Genomic DNA, 26,847 nt, shown 5'->3' with positions numbered 1-26,847 from the left:
CCGGGATTTCAGCCCGTGCCAGAGCCAAGGCCTCGGCGTGGGTCACTTTCGAAGCTGAGCCCCTCGGGACTTAAGCTTGCTCATATGTAAAGTGGGAATCGAGCCTCTCTCGCTGCCCAAATGACAGGGCTGCTTGTATTCACTGTCTCCCTGACCCTGGCTGGGTCCCCGCTCCCGTTCCGGCCAGAGGAGGAGGAGGGTTAGGGGTGCGGCCGGCGCCAGGCGGGGCTGCACGCGGGGCTACCCTCCAGCGCTTCGGGAGGCCTCGGGTTCTTCTAGCTACCGGAAGCCGTTCTGAAGGGGCCCATCGCTTCTCGCCGATGCAGCTCCCAAGTCGAGTCTCGGAGTCGCGGCTCGGGGACGCTCTAGCCCGCCGCCTCGGTGGTCCCCGCCCCTTCTTAAGCCGTTTCTGCGGCCGCGTTGCGCCAGTCGTGGGGTGGAGGCCGTCGTTTACATATTCATGAATAATGGCGATGAAGGCGGAGCCCGCGCGCCCTCCTTCCCGCAAGGTCGGGCGGCTGCGCTCCGCCCGGGGGCGTTTCGGGCGGGGCTGGCCATTTCATGAATATGCATGAACAGCAGCCTGGAGGCGGAACCGGGCGCTGCGGGGGCGGGGCCTCGCCCGGACTCTCAGTGGGTCTGTCCCGCGGTGACGGCGGCGGCGGCGGCTGAGGCTGGGGCCGGGCCGGGGCTGAGTCCGGGAAGCGGTCAGCGCGGTGAAGGCGAACCGGAGCCCCGGGAAGCGAGTGAGTGAGCACCAGCGGGGGCGGCCCGGTGGAGGAGGGGGCGGGGCCCTGGCGTGGGGGGAGCGGGAGGAGGAGGGGCGGGGGGTACAGGGTTGGGGTGCAAAGTTTCCCGCGAGCAAGGGGCCCCGCGTGGTCGGAGAGCGTCGAGGGCCGCAGGCGCTCGTGAGCGGGTGGGGGGTAGGAGCCGGGGGTGTACTCAGCGCCCCCCCTGCAAAGGCAGAGGGCGCGCGCTCGGAACGCCGCCGAAGCGCCTCCCGGGAAGAAAGAGTGGGAGGGCTGGGGGAGGGGGCTCGGGGGCGGGGCGGGGGAGGGGGCTCGGGGGCGGGGGCAGTGGTGGGTGGAGATGGGGCGGGGTGGGGGGGACCTGCGGGAGCGGCGTGGCGGCGCCCTACTCGCCCATCCCCCGGGCACTGAGCCGCCCTAGTGAGCCTTCCCTGGTCAGCCTCACCCCCACCACGGCCTCCTCATTGCACCCCCGCATGACATTCCCCTCACTGCACGCCCCACTGCATCCTCCGCATGGCCAACCCCCACTGCACCCCCACATGGCACCTCCGGCTAGGCCCGCCCTGCCCCCCACCCTGCGGTTCCCCGGCCGGCTGCGCCGCAGCTTGCCCGCGTTGGTCCGCACGCTCCCCCGCTGCCGCCTCCGCTCCGGCGCTCACGTCGCTCCCGGCCCGGGCCTCCCCCCGCAGCCCCAGCGCCTCTTTGTCCAGCAGCTCTGGCCCCCATAGCGACCTGGGCCGGGCCGGAGCCCTCTGAGCCCGCGGCTCCGCGGCATCTAGCGAGCGCCAGGCTGGGGGGGTGGCGCGGGGGGTGATGGGCTCGGGGACACAAAGACCACGGCGACCCCGCGTCTCCTCCTCCTCCTCCTTCTCCCGGAAAAGGCTCACAGGAAGGAAGTCCTGGCCCCCCTGGGCTGGTGGCCTTGTTCCAGGCTGGCTCCGGAGCCGGGCCCCTCCTAGCTCCCGGGCTCCAGAGCCTAGCCCTGGCAGGTGGGTCCCCCGCCCCGGTCTCCCTGGCAGGGCTGGTGTCGGGGCTGCGCCCTCCCCGGGACCGTGCCCCCTGCTGGCCTTGGTGGCGCCCCCAGCAGGATGGTCCCTCCCCCTCTTCGGGGGACCCCTAAGCCCCCTTAATCCTTGTGCCCAGTTGTGCTCGTTTCCTAGCTGCTCTGCTCCTTCTAGGTGAGACATTCCTGGTGACTCTGGACAACTGCCCCCCCCTGCTTTTGGGGCAGACAGTGACAAGAGCTCCTTTGGTTTCCTGCCCCGCCTCCCCTTCTCTCCTAGACCCCTTCTCTCCCGGGCAGCACAATGGCTTTGCTTCTCCCAGGAAGCCGCCTCTTCTTTCCCTTCTTGCCTCATGCTGGAAAGAAGGGGGGAAGGGAGTACCGGCTGTGCAGAAGAGGGTCCTCGGAATTGGGGGTGACTTGTGTCTTAGAGTCAGCTGGGGCGTGGGCCGTGGGGGAGGGTCAGGTGCAGGGCATGGGAATTAAGGAATGGGAAGGATCCCCCCCACACCCCCCCAGTCAGGTAGGTGGGGTCCTGGTTGTGGGCTGGAGCTGGCCAAGGTCCCAGGGCAGGATAGGGAGCTGGAGGCTGTGCTAGGAGCCCAGGAGGTGACCCTGGCATTGGGGGAGGGTGGGGGCGAGGAGAAGGCAGGGATGCAGGCACCTGGGGGGGTGGCCCAGTGGGCTTGGGGCCCAGGCGGCCACTCTCCAGGTAGGAGCCCCGAAGCCCCCGGCCTCTCCACTGTGGCCGGGGAGGCGGCTCCCTTGGCTGCTCTTCCAGTCCCTTCCCGTCCCCCTGAGGCCCAGGCCCAGCAGGCCTGTCCCTTCTTAGAAGGTGTGTGGGGGCCAAGAGGGGGACTCCCAAAGGCCTCAGCCCTCTCTCCACAGGCGCAGGGCCTTCTCCTTCCTCTTGGCTCTGAAATCCAGTGGGAGGCCATTGCTATAGCAACAGGCACAGGCCCTGGCTTTACCTCATCAAATTCCAGCCCGACGCCAAAGCGATTGAGAAATTTAAAAAAAAAAAAAAAAAAAAAGGGAAAAAATGTATTCCAGATGTTTACTTTTTGTTCCCTGTTTTTCCGTGTTTGGATGGAGGCAGCTCTGACAGGCTCTTGAGGGAGGCCTGGGTAGGCAAAAGGGGGGGGCCAGGGGCTGGGAACCACTCCCAGCCGAGGGAGGGAGACGAGGAAGAGGCCGGGGCTGGGGCGGAGCGGCTGCAGGTTGGCGTGGAGCGGGTTTTTCCCGTCCCCATGAGGTGAAGCGATTTAGGGGCGAGCCAAGGCCCAAGGTCTCTGGCCGGGCTGGTGGGTGCCCCCGGGGGTGGGGAGGGCAGCCGGGACCGTGGGAAAGGTAAGCGGGTCCTGCTGGGGGAGGCTGGGCCATCCTGGAGAGCCTTGGGTCACCCGAGGGCTGGGCCGCCTGGTGTGGGCCTTGCTTGTTTCCTTTCAACTTTCCCCTTTCCTCCGGTTCTCGGCCGGGCCTGCCCGAGCTCAGCTCCTGTGGCCCCTAACCCGGCTGTCTCCCCCTCCGTCCTCTCCGGTTCCTTCTTTAGGGTCTGCTGCAAGTGATGAGTTTATCCGCTCTCAGGGAAAGCTCCCCCATGGCTTCCCAGCCCCCCCAAGAGATGGAGGAGGAGCTGCTGCCGGCTGGCCCGGAGCCAGGTACAGATGGGAGCAGGGTGGGGCTGGGTGCCCGGGAGGGAGCCCGCGAGCCCAGGAGGGGAGAGTGTGGGGGGGACACCGGAAATGGGCCAGAACTCGGGAGCGGAGAGGAGTTGGAGAGGGCTGAGGTCACGCTTTCCCACGGAGAAGTTGGGGAGCTCTCTGCCTGTTCGGGTGTCCAGGTGACTCAGGGTGAATCATGTCACTGGGAAGCCGGGGTGGAGAAAGCCCCCAGGTCCTTCCTGGCTGGCGCTCTGCAGAGGGCAGAGAGAGGGCTGGGCCGCCTGGCACCGGGCCTGGCCCTTCCTCTGGGGAATCCCCCCTCTCACCGGGGGGAGCGAGGCTCGGTCAGAGCCGAAGGAGGGCAGGTCAGAAGCCCCGGGCCCCGGGCGGTGCTGGGCAGCTGGGTGGCCCAGGGCAGTGCGCTCAGCCTCTCTGAGCTGGCTTCCCCAGCCATAAAGAGACATTTGTGGGCGCTTTCCGGGCTCCTCTGCTGATAAGCGCGTCACCGTTATTGTCCTGTCCTCTGACAGCCTCGGGAGGGAGGCGCTGTCGGGATCCCCATTTTACAGATGAGGAAACTAAGGCAGACCCAGAGGCTCGCACAGCGAGGAGGCGTCTGAGGCCCTTCCTGCTCCGGGCCTTAGGCCTCCCCGCTCCTTTCCAGGCTACCGGGGCGTGTCTGGCAGAGTGGAGAGGTTCTAGGGGTCACCAAGTGTTTTATACGGGGGTAACAAGGGAAAGCAGAAAGGTGAGCCCCTGTCCTCAGGAGCTTCTGGTTTAACGGTAGAGGCAGAAAACGACCAGGGATGTTCAGGCTCTCCATGGGGGGAGGAGAAGGTGGTGGCGGCCTGAAGGACCCCCCTGCATAAGGCAGGCTGGAGGGGAGCCCAGCAGGGAGCCAGGGACCTGCCCGGAGCACGTCCGGAGAGCGCTCAGAAACCTTAAGGGACCTCCGTTTTCTCTGTAAAATGAGGGATTCGGTGAAGCGGCCGGGAGGAGCTCGGACCCCGTGGGTCTGTGCACGGGCCAGCGCTGCGTTCTCACCTCGTTTGTGTCATTTTCACCGACTTGGAAGTCAGTGTGCTTTCCAGCCTGTCTCACGGCTTCCCCTCCCTGCGCCTCTTCTTTGCAGGGGACTCGCGGGCCAAGCCCCCCGTCAAGCCCAAGCCGGAGCCCCGGACGCTGCCAGCCAAGCCGGCTCTGCCCGCCAAACCCAGCCTCTTGGTCCAGTGGGGCCACGGCCCCCCCGGGGTCCCTTGGCCGAGCTACCTTCTGCCAGGAAAATGAACATGCTGGCAGGACCCCAGCCCTACGGTGGCAGCAAGCGCCCCTTGGCCTTCTCTCCTCGGCCGGCCGCCGACGCGCCGTCTGCCGGGGCCGGCCCTCGGGAGGCCAGCAAGGACGAGGGGCCTCTCGCCACCCCCTCGCCCCGAGGCTCCGTCACCGCAGGGGTCCGAAAGGCTCCCGCTCCTTTCCGCCCCTTGTCCGACCGATTCTCTACCAGCACTGTGGAAGAGATCTTGGCCAAGATGGAGCAGCCCCGGAAAGAGGGCCCCTCCAGTCCTGAGCGGCTCTGGGGCTCCCGCCTCACCTTCAGCCAGGACGGCAGCTCCCACTACGGCCCGAGGGCCTATGGTCCGGCTCAGAGCCCCGCGGAGGAGGAGACGCAGACCCGGAGCATCTCCAGGGACCCGTCCCAGGAGGAGCAGGCGAAGCTTGGGGAGGGGCAGCAAGAGGAAGGCCGGAGTCCATCTGGACAGCGCCCTGCAGAACCCCAAGCGCTCCGGCCTGGAGCTTCTAGCTGGATGCGGGAGGAGAGGTGAGCGGGGAGAAGGAGCCGGGGTGGGGGGAGATGTTGTCCAGCCTTGCAAGGACACCGGCTCCCCTGCCGGCCCCCGTCCCAGCTCCAGAACTGGCAGGGAGCCAGGCCGGCTGGGCCCGGCGAGCAGCGGGGGCTGAGCTCTGTCCCATGCATTTCCCTGGCCTGGGCAGGCATCCGGGACTCTGTTGTCCCTCTGCTTGGGACCCTCCTTTGCGGGCTTCCCATCCGTACGGCTCAGTTAGCTCTTGTGGCTCGGGGCCTTCTCTGAGCTGAGGGAAGGGCTTGGGGGCCTGAACCCCCTCTCCGGGCTCCAGGCTCATGTGTCACCGGAAAGGGTTGGACCCGGGACTTTCAGGTCCCTTCCAGCTGGGAATCTCTGGTCTGTAATCCCCACGATGAGGAGACTCTTGTGCCCACGGAGGTTCCAGGCCTTTAGGGGCCCTGAGAGATCAGATTCCTGCTATTTCTTTTCAGGAGAGCAGCATTTTGGGGCAGTGCAGCAGACCTGTACCCCCAGCCCTGTTGGGATAGGAGTTTGCAGTGCATTGTGGGACTCTGTGGGAGGACCGGCCCTAGGGGATCATAGCTGAACGGAGCAGAGATGTTCCTGTGGTTCAGGCCCCTCCTCCAGGGACCGGGAGCCAGCCGGTGGCAAAACTGCCCCTGAGGAGCGTGGCAGGGTGGGGCCAGACCCGGAAGGAGGAGGCACCTGCCCAGCCAGCCTGGCACTGCTCTCCCCCAGCTGAGGGGAGGAGAAGGAAGATGGCAGCCTCCTTAACTCTTGCCACTCTGGTGCCAAAGCCTCTTAAGAGAGACCCCCGGGGAGGGGCAGGGGTCCTGTGTGGCTGAGGGCATGGCCCGGGAATGGCAGGCCCATCTCCGTGACACGTTACATGCCACTTGAAGGTCTCAAAGCATTTCTGCCACCTGGGAAGTGCATTTTATAGCGGAGGGAGAGCAGCGAGGGCCGGGGGCTTGCCCGGCGTTAGAGGGTGAGGAGGTGGGTAGAAGGCGCCTGGCCTGGAGTTAGGAAGAGCTGAGTGCAGATGCTGCCTCAGACTCCGGAGCTGGGTGAGCCTGGGCAAGTCCCTTCACCCTGTTTCACCCCGCCTCAGTCTCCTTATCTTTAAAATGAGCCGGAGAAGTGTCTTTGCCTAGAAAACTCCTGGTGGGACCGAAACCACTGAAGAAATGCCAGAGCGGGCTGGCAGGACCTGGGAAACCTTAAAAGGATTAAGAGGGAGTGGGAATAGCTTCTCCCCCTTCAGCTGGAAGTTTTGCTTCCTGTGGGACAGAAGGCAGGAGACCCCAGCCTGGTTCTCAGGATCTCAGCTGGAAGCAGCGCCGGAGACGGCCCCGCTGTGGGGAGCGTAAGAGGCCCCTGGCATCTGGGTGCCCAGCACCTGGGCCAGGCCCGCCCCCTCCTGCTCCCCTGGGGAGACCCGCTGTTCCTCCCCTCTCTGTGACGGCCCTCCTTCCTCTTCTCCCCTCCCCACAGGCTCGTCTCCTCCGACCTGGCATCCAACGGAGAGCTGGCAGATGCAGCGTCCCCCCCCGAAGTAAGTCGTCCCCTGTCCTAGAATAAAATCAGAGAACTTGGTCACCCCAGGAGGGGCCCTGGAAGAGACCCCACAGTGTGGAGGCTTCAGCATCCCAGCTTAGGGGCCCCTTTTACAGGAGGGAAACCCAGGGCCCAGCGACAAGATGCTGAGAATCTGGAGCAGGGAAGAGAACCGCAGGCTTCTCGCTCCCAGCCCAGGCCTGTCCTGGACACAGAGGCACCACTTGGAGCTAGATGAAGGGCGGAGCTTCCCCCCAGGCCTCCCAGCAGAGTCTCCCATAGACCTTAGAGCCTGTGGGGGGCCCAAGGAAGTGGGGGGGCCGTCCCTCCCTCCTCAGAGCCGCCACCTGCTGGGCTGCCTGGTTCTGACTCAGAGCTGCTCTGAATGGGGCCCAGGAGGCAGCTCCCGAGGGGGAGGGCCAGCTGGGCCCGAGTCCTTCCACCTCCTTCCTGTGTCCTCTGTGCGACTCCTTGGCCCAAGGCAGGCTTCCTGTGGCCTTTTACCCGCCGTGGCTCCCCCTCCTCGCCTCCTCTCAGGGTCCCACAGGGCCTGATGCAGAACCGAGGGCCCCACAGGGGGTCCGAGGGTGTTAGGGCTGGGAGGGGCCTCCGGCCTCGTTTACAGAGGGGGATGACTTGGCCCGTGGCGTGCAGAGCAGAGTCTGGCCCTCGGGCCTTGCCTTCCATAGCCCGTGTTCTTCTCTCCTCCAAAGATGACAGAAACTGGGCCTGCCCTTGGGGGCCTTGCCCCGGCTCAGACCTTCCCTTCTCCCGGGAGGGCGCTGCTCCAGAGACCTCGTGGGGCTTTGTCCCGGCCTGTTTCCCCACCGGCTCTTTCTCCTGAAATCACGGACAGGTCCCTGTATCCCATTGCTGAAGTGCAGAAGGGCACCCTGAGACCCCATGCCCGCCTCCCACGCCCCGTCCATCGTGCTCCGGTGGGTAATGACAGCCTTTTCTTTTACAGCTCTCCAAGTCTTCGGCCCATCCGTGTGTTGTTCCTCCAGTCCCGCCGGGTTCCGGGCCTCGTGATCCCTCCCCTAGCCCTTTGGGGGCTCCAGGATCACAGGACCCGGCCCCTTCTGCTGAGGGACCTTCTGTGTCCCAGAGCCCAGCCCTCCCCACAGAGAAGTCACCGGAACCCCTAAAATCATTCAGCCCATCCTGCACCTCCGGGGAAGCCCCTGGGTCTCCCAGAGCAGTCCTCTCCCCCGAGAAGACTTCCACCCCGCCAGAGGCCCCAGGGTCCCCCGGGCCAGAGCATTCCCAGGTTACCCCTCCCCAGATTCCTCCTTCAGGGGGCCAGTTTTTGGAGCACTCTAGAACATTTCCCGTGGAGCAAAAGGAGGAGGGCAGAGAGTCAAGCCTCCGGCTCCCCCACCTGGAACAGCGGCGTTTCTCAGAAGGTGTGCTAAGGCCCCCCAACCAAGAGCAGAAGAAACTAGGGGGGTCGCTGGCTGCCTTGCCTCAGGGCCAGGGAGAAGGAGGTGGCTTGGAGCAGCCCTTTGGGAGTGGGACAGAGTCCAACTGGAGCTTGTCACAGTCCTTCGAATGGACCTTCCCCACTCGGCCTTCGGGCCTGGGCGTGTGGCGGCTCGAGTCCCCGCCACCCTCCCCCATCACCGAAGCCGACGACTCGGGGCTCTCTGAGGGAGAGGGGGAAGGGGCTGATGGCGATCGGAGCGCCAGGCCGGCGAGGCCCGCCTCCTGGGCCCAGAGCGAGAGCGTTCCCCAGAAGGTCCCCCGGAAGCAGCGGGGCGATGGCAGAAACCCAGCTTCCTCTGGTCCCCCCTCGGATCTTCAGCCCAAAGGCTGCGCTTCCCCAAGACCGTCCCTGCTACAAGCAGAGGAGGTGGCAGGGACGGAGGAGCCCCTGGCCAGACTGGAGACCCCTCTGCCTCCCACTCCGGAGGAGGAGGCAGCCTTGCCCATCCTGGAGCCCGTCCGGGAGCAGGAGCCGCCCCTTCCCCCAGCTCAGCCCTGCATCTTGTTTGCCGATGCCCCTGGCCCTGAGCAGGCCACCCCCTCCCAGGAGGATGCCCCAGACCTGGCAAAAGCAGAGACTAGGCTGACTAGGCCTGAGGGAGGGGACCTGGAGGTGAGGGGGTCCTCACCCGAAATGAGGGCCCCTGAAAATGATGCCGGCTGGCTGGACAAGCTCCTGGCCTCCCCACCTCCCAGTGCCAACGGTGCCCGGAAAACAACACTACCTGAGCAGAGTGAGACTCAGCTGCCCAGTGCCAGCCCTGAGGTGAGGGCTGCCGGGAGCCTAGGTTGGCTGGGGCGTGGAGGGGGCCGGTATCAGGCTTGCTGAGAGCCTACTTGAGTGACAGTGTGGGGCCGCAAAAGGGAGAATCAATATTTGAGTGAAATTTTAGGGTACAGAGTGCCCCGGCTGAAAAACGTCAGAGCTTGGAAGTCCCCTGGAACATGGGGTCTGAGAGCTGGGAGGGCCCTTAGAACACGGGGTAGGAGAGTTGGGGGAGCCCTTAGAACACAGGGTGGGAGAACCCTGAGAACACAGGATGTGAGTCAGGAGGGCCCTTAGAACATGGGGTATGAGAGCTGGGACTTAGAATAGAAAATATAAGAGCCGGAAGGGCCCTTAGATCAGAGAATATCAGAGCTGGGAGGCCCTTAGAACACAGAATGTCAGAACCAAAAGGCCCCTTAGAACCTCTGAGTTGGGGGGCCTTTGAGGTGATCAAGGCCATCCCTTCTTGAAGCAGAGTGTCCCAGACTGGGGGTCTCCCTGTCGGCTCCCCCCCAGAGAACGGCCCAGTCAGAGCTAGGACCCAGCTTCTCGCCCTGCTGCCCTTGTGGAGCGGCCTCGGTTCGGGTTTGCTCTTCGGCGAAGTCTCTGCCAGCTGGCCAGGCCAGGGGTGGGGCCTGGGAGAAGGGGCGTGCAGGTCCTGGGCACGCAGCCACTGAGTTCCTGAGCTGCAGCGGGCGGGCGGGCGGCCCAGGAGGAGGAGGAGGAGAAGGGGTTAAGGGCTGGCCAGTAGGTGTGTCTGTCCCGGGATCTGGGTGACTCAACTTGTGTCTGGGAGGGGCTGGCTGCAGCTGCGAAGCCTGAGCCATTCTCAGGGAGCAGTCAGAAGTAGTTAGACTGGTCTGGGAGAAGGGAGCTCTGACCCCCCCCTTTCTTAGGGCCCCCCTGCCACTGTCAGGCACCCCGGGGTGGGTGGGGGCCATGGCCCAAGGCGGGGAAGAGAGCAGCACGTCGATCTTGGAGCGCCTGCTGGCCAATGCGGCTCTGTGGGAGGAGGCCGGGCGGGCTCGCTCTCCAGATCCGAAGCTGGTGGCTCGGGCCAGCAGACCTAGGGGGGTAAGTGGGGCCTGGGAATTCGCAGACAGTGACAAAGTCGAAGGCACAGCGTCTCATCCACGTGCTAGGTTCTGCCAGGGACCCATAGGGTGAGGGTCTGCTGGGGAGCTGGCCTTGATGAAGTGGGGAGAGTCTTCTTGAGGGAACAGAATGTGGGCTCCTCTGTGGAGCCCAGGTAGGGAAGACAGTCAAGGAAGGAATGGGGCTCCTGGGCTTGGGGATGGATTCCTTCCATACCCTCCTCAGCGTGCTCCTCCCTCCCCCCACAGACAGCGCTTTCCAGCCTTGTTTCTTTCCCACCAGTGTTCAAGTCTCCTCCAAGGGGTCTCCTGAGACAGTGAAACAGACTGAACCGTGTGTGTGTCTTAGATCTTACCTCTAAGCATCACTTTAATTGTATCTTTTCTGTTTTTGCAGGGGCTCCTGGGATGGGCTCAGAAAGACCTGAAAAGTGAATTTGGTATTGGTGTAGACTCACACCCTAGCACCTTCAGCCCCTCTTCCACCTGGGCCAGAGAAGGCACCGGGGGCTATGGCCTTGGGGGCTCAGCTTCCAGTGAAAGGGATTGGGCCATTGATGATGGCTGCATAGGGGCGACGCAGAGCCATCGGGAGTGGAGCAGTACCTATGGCATAGGCCAGCCAGGGGTGCAGGAAGACTTCGATACCAGCGGTGGAAACCGAAGCGGGGAGTGTGTCCTAGGAGGGGATGTGATGACTAAGGAATATGGGAAGGCAGATCAGCTTGGAACTTACAGTAGTCAAGCTGCTGACCTGCAAGACCGGGAATTTGGGAAGAGAGACTCGCTTGGGATTTACACTAACCAGGCTGCTGACTTACAGGACCGGGAATTTGGGAAGAGAGACTCGCTTGGGATTTACACTAACCAGGCTGCTGACTTACAGGACCGGGAATTTGGGAAGAGAGACTCGCTTGGGACTTATAGTAGTCAAGCTGCTGACTTACAGGACCGGGAATTTGGGAAGAGAGATTCGCTTGGGAGCTATAGTAACCAGGCTGCTGAATTACAAGACCGGGAATTTGGGAAGAGAGACTCGCTTGGAACTTATAGTAGCCAGGCTGCTGAATTACAAGACCGGGAATTTGGGAAGAGAGATTCGCTTGGGACTTATAGTAACCAGGCTGTTGAATTACAAGACCGGGAATTTGGGAAGAGAGACTCGCTTGGAACTTATAGTAGCCAGGCTGCTGAATTACAAGACCGGGAGTTTGGGAAGAGAGACTCGCTTGGGATTTACACTAACCAAGATGCTGAATTACAAGACCGGGAATTTGGGAAGAGAGATTCGCTTGGGACTTATAGTAACCAGGCTGTTGAATTACAAGACCGGGAGTTTGGGAAGAGAGACTCGCTTGGGATTTACACTAACCAAGATGCTGAATTACAAGACCGGGAATTTGGGAAGAGAGACTCGCTTGGAACTTATAGTAACCAGGCTGTTGAATTACAAGACCGGGAATTTGGGAAGAGAGACTCGCTTGGGACTTATAGTAGCCAGGCTGCTGAATTACAAGACTGGGAGTTTGGGAAGAGAGACTCGCTTGGGACTTACAATAGCCAGGCTGTTGAATTACAGGACCGAGAATTTGGGAAGAGAGACCCAGTTGGGGCTTACAGCAGCCAGGCTGTCGAATTACAAGATCAGGAATTTGGGAAGAGAGACTCACTTGGGACTTATAGTATCCAGGATGCTGATCTCCACGCTCGGGAGTTTGAGAAGAGCAACTGGATGAGTGAATATGGCGGCGGCAGCAAGAGAGCCGCAGATTGTTTGGAAAGAGCCTTTGGAGAGACAGAGCTGAGTGGGGTGTTCAGTATGGGACATTCGCAGCAGCAGGATAAAGAGTTTGGGAAGAAAGATCAAAATGCCAGTTCTAGCTCTGGAGAGATGTTGGAGAAAGAGCCAGAGGGCTCATGTGGCCCTAATACTTCCAATTTACAGGACCAAGAACTTGGGGAAGGAGACTTGAGCAGTTGGCCCAAGATCAATGACTCTCATCATCAGGGAGAGCTGGGGAAGAAGGATCAAGCTGGGACTTACAGGAGCAATGATGTCACGCGCCAGTCTAGGGAATTTGGAGAAAAAGACTGGCCCAGTCAATTTGGCCAACAAGACATGAGTCGTTCAGAGAGGGAATTCGGTCTGGGGAGACGAGATTGGACCAGTGACTTCCGAATCGAAGGCACAGACAAGAGTGACCAGTTCGGTATCATCGGTACCGACCGAGGCAACTGCTCAGGCCTGGGCATTCTCAGTGACTCGGAGAAGATGGGAGGCGCCAACTTTGTGTCTTCTGGGAAGATGAGGATGGGGCAGACCCAATGGACTGATGATTTGGGCCTCCGGAACTTGGATGTGTCTGGTTGTATGGAATCAGAAGGGTCGAGGGAGGCCCGAGAGCACGGAGTTGGCCAGACCGACTGGTCCTCTGACCTGGGCTTGAGAAACATGAACGTGCCCAGTGGCTTAGGGAATGGAGGCCCAGGGGAATCCCGGGAGCTTGGAGTAGGACAGAAAGACTGGACCCCAGATCTTGGACTGAGGAATATAGATGTCTCAGGGGTCCTGCAGTCGGCAGGGCCCAGCGAGGCCAGAGAGTGTGGGGTAGGACAGATGGACTGGGTTCACGGCCTCGGGCTGAGGACTGTGGAGGCAGCCGATGACGCGAAACCCGGAGAGCCTCTGGTGTCGCGGGAGCATGGAGTGGGGCAGGCGGACTGGACGGCCGACCTCGAGCTGAGAAGCTCAGACCTGGGGCCTGGGGGCAGCCTCAGAGAGCGCGGGGTAGGACAGATGGACTGGGCCCACGATCTGGGCTTGAGGAACATGGATCTCTCCGATCCGCTGCAGTCTGGAGCTTCCGCTGAGGCACGAGAATGCGGAGTCGGACAGATGGACTGGCAGAACGATTTGGGGCTCCGGAACGCTGACCTTTCCGGGGGCTTGCGAGAGCATGGGGTTGGCCAGGTGGACTGGTCTCAGGAGGCGGACCTTGCAGGCCCCACTTTATCCAGTGGCCTGGAGGCCGGAGAGCCTTCGGAAGCCCGGGAGCTGGGAGTCGGAGAGGTGAGCCAGCCCGGCGTTTCGGACTATGGCGGCGACTGCTCACGGCCTTCGCAGAGTGGCGCGTCTGACGTCGGGATGGACTCGAGAGAAACCACGATCTCAGGAACCAGGTAAGGGAACCCCAGTCCAGCGCAGAGCTGGAGATAGGAAGCCTACCTCCCAAAGGCTTCTTGTGGTCCTCCCCCACCTCACCAGTTTTTTCCTAAAGATTTTGCTGTATTTCTTATAAGGAGAAAGCATAAATTGCTAAAGACAAGTTGCTAACATTTAAAATTTCCAAAATGCTTTACAAATAATATCTCATTTTATCCTTGCGAGATCCCTCGGAGGTGGAGGTGTGTGTGTGTGTGTGTATGTGTGTGTGTGTGTGTGTGTATTTATATATATGTGTATATATATATATACATATATACATGTGTGCATGTGCATGTGCATGCGCACACACACACACAATTATCTCCATTTTGCAGAGGAGAAAACTGAGGAATATGAGGCTAATTGACTTGTCCAGGTTTGACCCAGCTGGATTTGAATTCAGATCTTCTTGGCTCCAGGCCCAGTGCTCCACTGCCACCCAGCTGCCTCTAAGTTTAAGATGTTCATGTGCTGCTGTCCAATGTGTCGTCCCCCCAAATGGTTTCATAAAACTTTTCAATGGGAGGAATTTTCTGTAAACTTCCCACGGTATCTGATCATAGAAAGTTGAGTAGGTCCAGGCGGTCCAGGGCGTGATTCTTGTGCACTCAGTGGGGCGCGGCCACTTGGAGTAAAGGAGCATGGCCTTCCGTGGGAACTCGGGGTCCTGAGGTTGGTGTGTGTGTGGGTGTCCTAAGTAGGTCCGCAGGCTCCGGGAATAAACAGAGTATCGGCCACCACAGCCCGTGGTTCCCGTCAGGCCGAGAAACCAGAATCCTTCTGGCCTACTTCTTCTGGAGGCCCTGGGTGGAGGAGTGAAAGAGGTCCAAACATCGGGAGCTGGAAGGAAGGTGAAACCTGGCTTCTCTAGACCGGGTGACCCGGGGTCCCACAAGTGAGCTCCTTCACTGAGAGGCCAGGTCTTTTAGGCGCGGGGCAGGCTGGGCAAAGCGTGCGCCCGGGGGAGCTGGTCAGCGAGGGTTAGGACTCAGGGCTTAGTGCCCCCGGGGTGCTTCAGAAGCGTGCTAGCAGGAGCTGGCTCTCACGCTGTTCCACAGAATTTTAGCAAAACACTCTTAGGAAAAGCTTCTAAAAACCCCTTTCTTTGTTTTTTGGTAACTTGAAAAACATTTTAAACTTAAATACAAAATGAGAAAAAAATCCCCTAAATATTGTGATGTACAGCAGACCATAAGAGAGGATTCAATATAAAGCAACGCGCTTCTGTTTGAGAAAACCCATTTAATCAATACTAGACCGTTGAAGACAAGCTGCCCAGCTTCTCTTTGCTTCCTTCTCGGTTTTCTTTTGTTCTCTGACGTGCACGTTTAACTCTGTTTTTCTCTCCATCCATTTCTATAAGCATAGAGTAGATGTGTGTATGTATGTGCATGTATATCGCATGTATTTTATGTATCACACACATGTAGATAAAATAGACATATATAGGTATTTTAACTATGTATTTTAAAATTTGTAAATATACACAAATACGATATATGTGTATTATGTAATCAAAGTGCATATGTATATATTGCAATACATGTATACATTGTATACATATATAATTTATAATACATATGCAACATATATCAAAATATATGTGTGAAATATATGTACATGTATATGTAGAATATATTACATATATTTGTACATATATTATGCATAAAATATATTACACATGTGTAGACAAATGTTACATATATATACACATTTACATAGCTATTAACATTAGATATCTGAATACACACATGCACTTATATCCATGTATGTCTTATGCTTATTTCCTCCAAGTCTAAGTCTTGTCATATTTTTCTAAATCAGCCAGTTCATCATTTCCCAGTATTCTCATAACATCTCAGTCCTCCAATCCAATCTCAACCTATCTGATTGTCTATAAAAATGTTTTTTTTTTCCAGTTTTCTGCATTCCCTTCTGTTCTTATCCACATAGATTTTATTTATACCAGAAAATTACAATTTGAAATCATCAAAAGGATCCTTTTTTTACACTCAACAATGTTCTCCCTTATAATATAGTTTAAGATCAGATCATGCTGAATCTATTTCCTTGCCATTTTTTTTCCTCTGGTTTCTTTGAAGTCCCTGACCTTTTGTTCTTTCAAATGAACTTTGTTATTATTTTTTCTAACTCGGTAAAATGATTTTAATTGGGATGACATTGAATGGAATAGTTAAACAAAATTGTCATTTAAATGTGATACTGGCTTTTCCTACCTATGAACGATAAATATTACTTCAGTTATTTAGATTTGAGTTTATTTGTATAAAAAGTTATTTTATGTTTGAGTTCTTGTAAATCCTGTGTTTTGGCAGGTAGATGCTCAAATATTTTTACACTCTTCAGGTATTTTAAATGATCTAAAATAATATTAAATAATACTGCTGACACAGTGTAGTTTTTCTATTACTCACTTTTGATTAGATCTATTTTAACTTTAACTTTGAGATCATGGTTGCTATCCCTGCTATTTTTACATACTAAATTTTATCCCTGCCCTTTATTTTATCTTTGTGTGTATCTCTCATTTTTATAATGTTTCCTGAAAGGAACATATTGTCAAATTTTTAATCTGCATTCACTTTCTGGTTTTGGAGTACATTCATCCCATTCATATTCTCAGCTATACTTACTTGTTGTGTCTTTGCCTCCTTCCTATTTTTCCTCACTTTATTTCTTCCTTGCCCTATTCTTGTTCCTCTTCACTCCTCTATTTTACTTCTCATTACCTTGCTCTCCTATTCTTTAACCAATCTGTCCCTCTAAGAGTCCCTCCTTTATCCTCTTCCCTCCAACTCCTTGCCCTCTTATTTCTTTCTGAATTCGGAAGACTTTTATACCTTTCTAGATAGATATGTTGTTCCCTGTTTAACCGTTCCTGGTGAGGGTTAAGTTTCAGCAATACCTTCCCCATACTAATTTCTTCTGAATCACTTTTCCTTTTATGCCTCATTTGATGTCTTCCTACACAGTTTTATTTATTTTTTTTAAGACTCACTCCACCACACTCAGCTCAGCCCCATGCCTTTCTTTTAAACTGCCCAAATCAGTGGTTCTCAAACTTTTAGTTTCAGTATCTTTATCCTAATTAAAAATTATTGAGGAGCTCTCTAAAACGTTTTTATCTGGATTATATTTATAGACATTTACTATATTGGAAATAAAAACTTTTTGAATTTGTAGACCCTCTAAAAGGGTTTCAGAGACCCCCAGGATTCTCTAGACCATACTTTGAGAACCACTGGCCCAAATAATGATAGCAGTCGTAAGAGTACTGCTAACATTTTCACATCTATGACGTAAAACAAGGGTCCTCAAACTACGGCCCGCTGGCCAGATGCGGCAGCTGAGGACGATTATCTCCCTCACCCAGGGCTAGGAAGTTTCTTTATTTAAAGGCCCACCAAACAAAGTTTTTGTTTTTACTATAGTCCGGCCCTCCAACGGTCTGAGGGACAGTGAACTGGCCCCTATTTAAAAAGTTTGAGGACCCCTGACGTAAACAGTTTGACCTTATTGAGTGCCTTATAATTAGTCTTTAATGTTTATCATCTATTTCTCCTGGATGTTATATGTTGAATTTTCCCTTACCATCTGGGGATTTTATCACAAAAACCCACATGCCTTGAATTTGTTAACTTTTTTTAAATTGATTTTTTTTTTCATTCAAAATTATACTTAACTTTGCTGGTTAAGTCACCCGTGGTCATAACCGCCCCGGCTCTTTTGCTCTATGGAATATAAGTATTCCAAGGCCTGTGGTCCTTCAACGTAGTAGCTGCTGGTTCTTATGATTAATGCCTTTTAACAAACAGCATTAAGGCTCTTTAAAAAAATTACAAAAAAAGAAACTCGGGGTGTTTGAATGTACTTTCAGAAGAGTTTGAGGAATCCCAGGGTCTCGACTTTGGTCCTGATTCATCCATCTCATAGCTGAGGGACACTGGGCAAGTCAGGCCATTCCCTGGACCTCAGTCTTCTCATCTGTAGAAAGAAACGGAGAGGGGTTAAATGGGTGACTCAAAGACGTCTTCAGCACTAAATCTGGGGTGCACCAAAGAGAGAATAGGATCTATAAAGAAAGAGGAGATGGGAGAGGGAGCCTCCTTGTTTTTGTTCTTTTTCATCTTGGACAGGTCAGGCTTGAGGCAGGTCAAGGCAACGAGCATATATTATGCATGTACGGTGTACCAGGGAGCAGCAAAGCTGCTTAAACTGTGGTCATGACTCTATATGAAGTTTATAACTGAATAGAGGGGAGTTTGCAAAGTAAATGCTTGATTTGTATACCTATTTTATATACCTGTACATCTGGGGTCACGTAAAAATCTCTCGGGTGAAAAGGGGTCCCAAGTGGGAAAAGTTTAAGAAGCCCTGGGCCTGGAGTATAACTACAGCCTCAGCCACTTTCTAGTATGACCCTGGACAAGTCACTTAGTTTCGTATGCCTCGGTTTTCTCAAAATGACCCAGAGCAGTAAAATCCCAGATGGGATCACAAAGACTCAGGCAGGACTGAAAACAATCCAACAGCAGCAATAGCACCAAGGATCCCAGTCCCTGCCTTCAGAGAGCTTATGCTCTAATGGGGTGCCAGAGGCACCTGGTGGTGAAGGGTAAGGGTGGAATGACAGGCTTGTGACTCCAGAAGGGGGCTGGGCTGTTCTAACCAGCTGGTTGGGAGCCCAGATCTCTGTAGTCTCTGTTCAGACTTCTCAGATCACCTTCCTTTGCTGATGATCAGCAGGATCAGCCTCCGCAGGAGCCACAGCTTGGGCTTTAGAGGATCACTGATCTCTGGGGGGAGGGGCCCGAGACGCCATCTGCTTCACTCCTTCCTATAGAAACTAGGGCCGGGAGAGATGAAGGTACTTGGCCGAGACGGCCTGGGTGGGAAACGTCAGGGGACCGGGGGCTCCGAAATCCAGAGCTGCTGGTCTTCAGGGTGACTTAGTTCTAGGCTCTCTTGCTTTTTGGACGGGGAGGAGTCTGAGAAGCAGATCGCTCATTTCATTTTACCTAAATGCCTGTGTTTTTGCAAGGGGCTTCTTTTAAAGAGTCATACCGATGTCTTTCTGGGCTCTCCTTGGCTCAGGGCTAATTTTCCCAACAGAGACTAAGGAAGGCTAAGTTCTGCTCAGTGCAGACACCGTCAGATCCGGAGGAAGATTCTGACCTGTGCAGAAGGAGCACATGACCTACCTCCTAGCCCCCTGGCTTCCTCCCTTCCCTTCCATCCTTCTCTCCCTTCCTTCTTTCATTCCTTTCCTTCCCTCCCCTCTTCCCTCTCTCCCTCAGGAGCTTTTCCTATCCTCTGGCTGCTCCTCTCTCAAACGGCCTTCCATCCGCTTCATCTATATTTGTGTGCACCTAGTCATTTACATATTGTCGCTCTCATTGGAACGTCATTTCCTTGGCTGTATTTATCTTTCTCTGCATTTCTAATGTTTAATTCAGTGCCAGGGCACATAGTAAGGACTTAAGAATTGCATGTTGGTAGGCTGAGTTGGAGGGACTTTAGAATGTAATGTAAGAAACTTAAAAAAAAAAAAAATTCAAGGCTGTCTCATGACAATCCCCCTTCCCAAAGTTCTCCCCTGCCCCACTCCTGTCCTTTGCCTTCCCCATGGCAGCTTGTCAGATGAGCAGGCTCAGAAAAGGGGATTAACTTACCCAAGGTCACCCTGTGACTTGATACTTTAAAAAAAAAACCAAAATGATTTATTGTTATTTAAAAGTTTATATTTAAAAATTTAGACTAAATTCCCTCCTTTCTTCCAGTTTCTCATTTACTCATTAAGAAAACAAATAACATGCTGTCAGTTGAGTATATAAAAGCGTACAAAACATTTCTGAATTAGAAATGTCACAAAAAAGAAAAATAAAGAAAGTGGGAAAAATATGCTTCCACCTGTAGTCAGAGTTCATGGCTTCTCTGTGGAGGCAGATAGAGAGCCCTGCTCATGAGTGCTTTGGAGTAGCCTTGGGGCGTGGTATGGATCAGAGTAGCTAAGTACAGTAGATCATCCTCGTAATGTGGCTCTTGGTGTGTTCTGCTTATTTCACTTTGCATCACTGATGTAACTTCCCAGGTTTTTCTGAAACCATCCCGCTCATCATTTCTCACGGCACAATGATACTCCATCACATTCACGGAGTACAACTCGTTCGGCGGTTCGCCAGTCGATAGATGTTCTTTTCATTTCCAATTCTTTACCACCACAAAAAGAGTGGCTATAAACGTTATACAGATTGAGCCTTTTCTCTTTTCTTTCCTCCCTTTGGGACCCAGAGCCGGTAGAGATGCTCCTTGGGCCTTTGGGCACGCTTCCCCATTGCTCTCCAGAGTGGCTGGCCCAGGTCCTCCGACGTCCCCTTCATTTTTTTTTTTTCTATTATAGCTTTTTATTTTCAAAACAGATGCATGGGTAATTTTTCCACACTGACCCTTGCAAAGCTTTCTGTCCCAACTTTTCCCCACCCCCTCCCCTAGATGGCAGGTAGTCCATACATGTTAAATATGTTTAAATATTCTACATCCCCATCAGCATTTATTGTTTGAGGGCTGGTGCTTGTGGCCTCCGGCCTGACTTGTTGGGCCCCACCCCCAGTCCCTGGGGGCCCTGCTGTCCCACTCCTGAGAACCCGGAGGACGGGATCTTGGGTCCATCTTTGATTTTGAACTGAAAGGGGCCTCAGTGGCCACGTTGTCCAACTTCCTTTTGCACTTGGGGAAAATGAATCACTCGTTCCAGGTCACAAAGGCAGGACGCGGGAGCCCCGGTCGAGACTCCAGGCTGCTGCTGGTGTCCACTGGCCGTCTGTGGTCTCCGACATCTGCCCTCTGAGCCGGGGGAAGCGTCCTGGGCATCTCTTGGGGGTCCCCAAAGCTCCCCGAGTCCATCCAGAGCTCTGACTCGGGAATCGGGGATTGTGATCTGGATCCAGCTCCACACTCCTTGGCGTTGGGATCTCTCCATTCTGGGTCTAAGTTCCCTCATGCGCCACGTGGTGGGACTGGCTCTGATGACAGCGGGTGGCCCTAGTGGAGAGTGCCGGGCTTGACCTCAGGAGCCGCCACCTGCCTCTGACGCTTTTTGGATGAGTTATTCCCCTCATCCGCAAAATGGGTTTAATGATAGCACCTTATTTATTATTATACCTATTTAGGTAGTGAGGATCAAATGAGATAATATTTGCAGATCCTTACGTTTTGTGTCTGTTCTTTTTCTGCTTTATTATTCGCCAGCCACTTTCCGTAGCCACACTGACTGTTAGATCTCAAGGGTTTTGTAGAAACCCTTCATTTTCTAAAGGATGAAAGTTACCTCCGAAAGGAGAAGAGGCTTCTCCAGAAGCTAGGCCCACCGTGCCTCTTCCCACAACCCTCCAGAGCAGAGGGCAGGTTTGGGTTGGCTCACTCAAAGGCGCTCGGCCCCCTTCTGCTGCCTGCCCGCCCAGCCCTTCTCGTGACCGAGGGCATAGGAAGCAGGGGAGGCCTCGGTGGGCCTCTGATTTCTCTTTCCTCTATGGGACCGGCCTCCCCAACACCTGCTCACGGATGTTCACCTTTCTTGGACTTCCTGTCACATCTGTCTGCTTCTCCCCAGCGAACCCGGGACATAGCCCCAGGGCCAAGGGCCCGGTCCTTGCGTCAAGCCTATCTCTAGTGCCCCTTGGTACGCCCTTGGCTCAGGCTTCAGCTTCTATTTCTTCTCTCATCGTTTCTTTCCCTGGCTTTGGGAAAGGCCCACGTGGCCTCTGCCGGCCCCTTCTTCTGGGGCTTGTTGGCCTGTGTCCCTCCTGCTGTTTCCAGGTCTGGACTCGCTGTGTGTGTGTGCGCGCACGTGTGTGTGTGTGTGCTGGTGTGCACCTGTGGTGCACGTGCATGTGAGCTGGTATGTGTCTGTGGTGCATGTGCTTGTGAACTTGGTGTGTGCATGTGAGCTAGTATGTGTGTGTATGAGCTGATGCACGTGCATGTGAGCTGGTGCATATGCATGTGAGCTCTTATGTGTGCATGTGAGCTGGTGCAGTGCACCTACATGTGCATATGAGTTGGTGCAGTGCACATGCATGTGTGCATATGAGCTGGTACGTGCCTGTGGTGCATGTGCATGTGAGCTGGTGCAGTGCACATGCAAGTGTGTGTACATGTGAGCTGGTGCAGTGCACCTACGTGTGCACGTGAGCTGGTGCATGTGCACGTGAGCTGGTGTGTGTGTATGTGAGCTGGTATATGCGCGTGTGAGCTGGTGCAGTGCATGTGAGCTGGTGCGGTGCACGTGCATGTGCGTGTGCATGTGAACTGGTACGTGCCTGTGGTGCATGTACATGTGAACTTGGTATGTGCATGTGAGCTGGAATGTGTGTGTATGAGCTGGTGCCATGTACATGTGAGCTGGTGTGGTGCATGTGCGAGTGTATGTGAGCTGGTTTATGTGCATGTGAGTTGGTGCAGTGCATGTACATGAGCATGTGCATGTGAGCTGGTGCGTGTGCATGCAGGCTGGTGTGCACCTGCTGTGTACATGCATGTGAACTGGTGTGTATGTGTGTGAGCTGGTCTATGGCTGCAGTGCACATATGTGTGAGCTGGTGTGCACCTGTGGTGCACGTGTGTGCCCAGAGAGGAAATCAGTGTGATCCGAACTGGATTCTGGCAAGGCCCTCGGGGACCATCCACTCCTACCCCTGGAGAGGTCCCAGGGGACAGGCAGCACTGGAACTCCGATCTTCCAGTGCAGCTGAACGGTGGCGAGCCCCCGAGCCAAGTCCCTTCAGGAGGTGACCAAGGCCTGCCGTTGCCGTGCTTTGAGATTTCCCAGGCACCTTTGGCAGCCACTCCGGCCAGGGCGCCGGGGCCAAGGTTAGGTTTCCCCCGTTCTGGATGAGGAAGCCGTCTCGGAAGTGCGACAGTGAGCACGGAGGCAGGACTCGGAGCCACGCTCCATCTGTGCCCTCTTTCCTTGTCAGGACCTCACTGTCTCCACGGGTTGATGCCGAAAGATTCTAGGGTACCGGTGGGAAGGGAGGGGTTCGGGAGGAGAGTGGAGGAGTGAAGTCGGCATGGGAAGGGCCAGCTCTGCCCTCCCGCGGCTGTTCCTGAATCCTCTCACAACCCGCTTCGCCCACAGCTCCAGCGGGTGCCTGGCCCGGTCTCCGCCATCTGGCTCTCAGGGCCTCCTGCAAGACATGCTGGCCACCAGCAACTCGAGAGCATCTGCCGGCCGGGAGAAGGCGGCCTCGGGGCCCAGGGGCCAGCCCGAAGAGGATGAGGAGCAAACGGTGGCAGATGACGATGAAGAGGAGGAGCCGGAGCTCAGGAGGGACCCTCTGCCTTCCTGCCGGCCCCAGCCTGATGGCGAGGCCAGCCGGACAGAGGAGGTGGATGGCGGCTGGGGCTCCCGGGGGGATGGCCCCGCTGCGCCCAGCCTGCTCCCAGGGCCTCCTTCCAACTTGTCCAGCCAGGACTTTTCCTTTATAGAGGTTAGTAGGGGGCAGAGCCCTGGGCTGCGGTCGGTCGGGGTGGGCTTTCTGGTAGACAGGCTCTAGTGCTGGGGCTGGAGGCGACGTGCCGCAGGAGGCCCGCCCTGAGTGTCTTTTGGGGCTCCTCGGGGGGCCCGGCACGCGGCTCTGGTGGCCTTGGCTGTGGGCGGAGCCAGGCAGATGGGCTGGCTTTCAGGGACGCAGAAGGGCTTATCCACCAGAGGCCGAGGGCGTAAGGACTAGGAGCATCTCGTCAGGGCTCTCCTTTTACAGCAGAAGAGACTGAGTCACAAAACTAGTGGGGGCCCCAGCTGCAGACCTAGGCCCCCTCCCCTCCAGCACGGACGCAGGAGGTTTGGGGTCGGAGCTTCAGGGCCCTTCCACCTGTTGCTGCTTTCTGGGTCTGCGTGGGCCGGGCCGGGGGTCACTGGAAGCAGGTCCCCAACGTCGCGGCTGCAGATGACCAGGAGGCTGGGGTCAGACCGAGGCAGCTTCAGGTGCCTTGTTTGGTTCTAGGACACAGAAGTTCTAGACAGTGCCATGTATCGGAGCCGTGCCAATCTGGGCCGCAAGCGTGGACACCGAGCCCCAGCCATCCGCCCTGGGGGAACCCTGGGGCTTTCGGAGGCCGATACCGACTCCTGGATCTTCCAGGATTCCACAGGTAGGGAATCAGACTGCGGGTGGGGGCAGCAGAGCTGGGGGCGGGATTGCCGAGGCACGGCCTGGGATGTCATCGTCCCACTTGTGTAGTACTTGAAGGGGGGCTCGCTGCAAGGAGCAGGACCCCCCTCCGCAGCTGACAAAATGGAGGCACAGCGGCTCAGTGACTCGCTCAGAAAACCTTGGCTCACGTGGTGAGAAAAGCAGGAGACCCAGAGAGGCCGAGCCATTGGGCCACGCTGCCTCCGGACACCACTTCTCCCCCGACCTTGGTGCAGGGGAGGATTTATTCAGCTGCCTGGGAATATGGGCAGGTGCTAAATGTGCGCTGGGGCAGAGCCGGGGCCCGCGGTCCGGTGCTCAGCACCCTTCCCCTTCTCACCGTCCTGCAGAGCCACGGGCATCTCGGGTGCCGTCTTCAGACGACGAGGTGGTGGAGGAGCCTCAGAGCCGCCGCACACGGATGTCCCTGGGCACCAAGGGCCTGAAAGTCAACCTCTTCCCTGGCCTGAGCCCCTCCGCTCTCAAGGTACCCACAGCCCCCAGGCAGGGCCAGAGAGGGGAGGTGGGCAGGGGGCAGAGGCGGGCAGGGGGCAGAGGCCGGGCACAGGGCCACAGGCCTAGGCGGGGTGGGGTGGGGGCTGCCGGTGGGATGATCAGAGAGATGCATCCCAGGAGCTGGGCCCAGCTTACTGCGTCCTGGCGCCGTCCCCATCACGCGGCTCCCCGTCCAGAGCGGGATCTGCAGCCGGACCATTTCCCCCAGTCTTCTGTCTACAGAGAGAGAGGCTCCCTGGCAGGAGTCCGAGCCAGGATCGGGGACCCCTGACCCGACATCCGGGGCCCCCCAAAGCCATCTGCCCGCCCTTCCCTCCTCTCCCTTCCCGCCTGTGACTCGATCCTTTGAAACACAGGCTAAGCTGCGTCCCCGAAACCGTTCAGCCGAGGAGGGGGAGCAGGTGGAGAGCAAGTCAGCCCAGAAGGAGTCTGCCGTCCAGCGCTCCAAGTCCTGCAAGGTCCCCGGCCTCGGGAAGCCCCTCGCGTTACCTCCCAAGCCAGAGAAATCCTCAGGGTAGGTGGACGGGAGCTGGGGAGCCCTCCTAGCGGGGGCCTGCCCGGGGAGAGACAGCTGCGGTGGGGCCCAGATTATACCAGGGCGCGGAACTGGACAGGAGGATCCCTGGGAGCTGCGTGGCGGCGGCGACTTAGACAACCCCGCTTTTCTGTGCTCCGCTTTGATTAGCTCTTTCCCAGTGACACTTTCACCTGGTTTCCCCCGTGACTGAGCGACGCATGTGCCGGCTCTGGCGCCTCATACCTGGGCTCCCTCTGAGCATCCTCCCGCCCACGCTTCCTTCTCGCCAGCCCCCACCAGCTCCTCGGCCTTCAGCCGCGGCTGCCGTCGCCCCGGGGCTCCTTCCTCCCACCCCAGGGGCTCCTCTTCCGTCCAGTGCCCACTCTGGCTCCCGGGACTCACTCTCTCTCTGCCGTCTAGGTCCGAAGGGTCATCCCCCAACTGGCTACAGGCATTGAAGCTGAAAAAGAAGCGGGTCTGAGGTGGCGCTTCAGAGGTGAGCGGGGTCCGCGCCGCTGCCCCCGGGGGCTGTGCCCACCCTGACCCTGAAGGCCCCTGGGATCCTGCAAGGCCTTGGCCTCCGCCAGGGCCTCAGAGTCACCCCTCGGCCCTCCCAGATGGAGCCGGGACTCGCCGGGGTCTCCTCACCCTGAGGAAATCACGGCTCCTTGAGCATCCTTAGTGTGGGAGCCACCTTCAGTGGCCCAGGCTGCCGCCATCTCCGGATTGCTTTGCGCCTGGGAATGCCCTGGGAGTAGGGGAGGGGCCCAGCATGGGGTAGGGATCCCCTGTCTCTCTGATGATGGCCTCTGGGTGGGGGCCCTGCCCCGCTAATGATGGTCTCGCTCTTTCCCTCACAGGTGGTTCCTGTGCATCCTCTGAAGGGGCCCAGGCCTGGGAGGCTCCGGCCCGAGGAGGGCTGTGGCCCCGCCCCCCCTGGCACATTTATGCACTTTGTACCCCCACCCCCCACTCCCGGGATGCTGTCTGTGGTTGCCGGTGTTGGCCCCGCCCTCCCTCAGGACCCCTTCCCGTCCTCCCCGCCCCCGCCCACCTTTGGGTTTTCTTTTGATACCACTTTATAGCATTTTGATAAAAGCCTCGGATTTTTTGTAATGGGCGGTGGGCCGCCCCCCTCCCCCCACCCCCAGGAGCCTGTGCAGACCAAGGACGCTTTGTCACTCGACACAATAAAGTTTTTTTGGGGATTGGTGATGCAGGCCCCGCTGTGTGTGTGTTCAGAGCCCCGGCAGCACCTCTGCCAGGGCTTCGGGGTCAGCTCGGCTGGGCGATCATTAAGCACCACTGGGGTACGGGCCCTGCCCTCACGGAGCTTCGGCCATGGGCGAACAGCCGCTGAGTATGGGGCAGATGTGGAGAAGGGGGGCCAAAAGACCCCTGAGCCTCTGGTGAGGGCGGGGACCCCACAGGTGGGTCGGTGCCGCTGGGGTCTCAGGATCTGATGGGTTAGTGAGAGCTGGCATTGAGAGGGCGGATGGAGGTCACGGCTGGGCAAGGTCAGGGCTCAGTGGAGATCATAAGCCTGGTGGAGGTCGTGGCGTGGCAGAGGTCACGGCTCGGCGGAGGTCATAGTTGGGTAGACACTGAAGCCCGTCCCGGGCCATGTGGGCCTCAGTTGGCTGATCTGTAGAATGGCCGGGTTGGCTCTGGATCCTGTGGAAGGTCCCTTCCGGTCCTCATGTCTCCCCCGCCTCAGGGAGAGCCCCCGGAGAAGCCTCCACCCCCAGCCCATTCCCCGTTAGCTCGCTTCCTGGCTGCAGGAAGGGCCTCCGACACTCGCCTCCGCAGACGCCTTCGCTTTGTTTGCCAGAACACTTGGCCCTCGCCATCCCCCTCTGGGCAGCGGGCACGAGTGCGCCTGTGCCCCACAGGAGCCCAGGAAAGCACCGGGGCCTCAGGGCTCTGATCCACATCCCTCCCCCGTACGGGAACGACACGGCTAAGGGCCCGCGGAAAGTGGAGTGATGGGTGTTTTAATGGCGGAAGCTCAGGCCGGAGCATCGTCCACAGAGGCAGTGATGAGGGTCTGGGAAGGGAGAGAGTGTGAGACATACAAATGGGGGAGTGGGGGCGGGGCCGCGCAGGACATCTCGTCTACCCCCCTCCCCCACTTCCGAAGTGTCTGGGCGCTCTCAGGCGGCTGAGGACGTCGGGCCCTGAGCCTCAGCACGTGGCGCGCTCGGTACCTGCCAGGTGCCCCCTGCTGCGAGAGGAGAGAAGGGCG

General features: G+C 57.3%; 1 protein-coding gene across 1 annotated transcript; it reads left to right on the top strand.

Annotated features, from left to right (window-relative positions):
* Positions 1 to 659: 659 nt before the first annotated feature.
* TNKS1BP1 (tankyrase 1 binding protein 1) lies at positions 660 to 25,817 on the top strand. Its single transcript, XM_051965963.1, is given in 13 exon segments — positions 660 to 746; positions 3,308 to 3,416; positions 4,552 to 4,641; positions 4,644 to 5,238; positions 6,740 to 6,800; positions 7,770 to 9,053; positions 10,548 to 13,330; positions 22,513 to 22,864; positions 23,381 to 23,528; positions 23,920 to 24,056; positions 24,442 to 24,599; positions 25,023 to 25,098; positions 25,463 to 25,817. Coding segments are annotated over 11 exon segments (5,763 nt in total). The 5' UTR covers positions 660 to 746; positions 3,308 to 3,322; the 3' UTR covers positions 25,084 to 25,098; positions 25,463 to 25,817.
* The last annotated feature ends 1,030 nt before the right edge of the window (positions 25,818 to 26,847 follow it).

Source organism: Antechinus flavipes, chromosome 6, assembly GCF_016432865.1.
Source record: "Antechinus flavipes isolate AdamAnt ecotype Samford, QLD, Australia chromosome 6, AdamAnt_v2, whole genome shotgun sequence".
Taxonomy (NCBI): domain Eukaryota; kingdom Metazoa; phylum Chordata; class Mammalia; order Dasyuromorphia; family Dasyuridae; genus Antechinus; species Antechinus flavipes.
The sequence above is the reverse complement of the archived record's forward strand: the minus strand, read 5'-3'. Positions and strand labels throughout refer to the sequence as shown.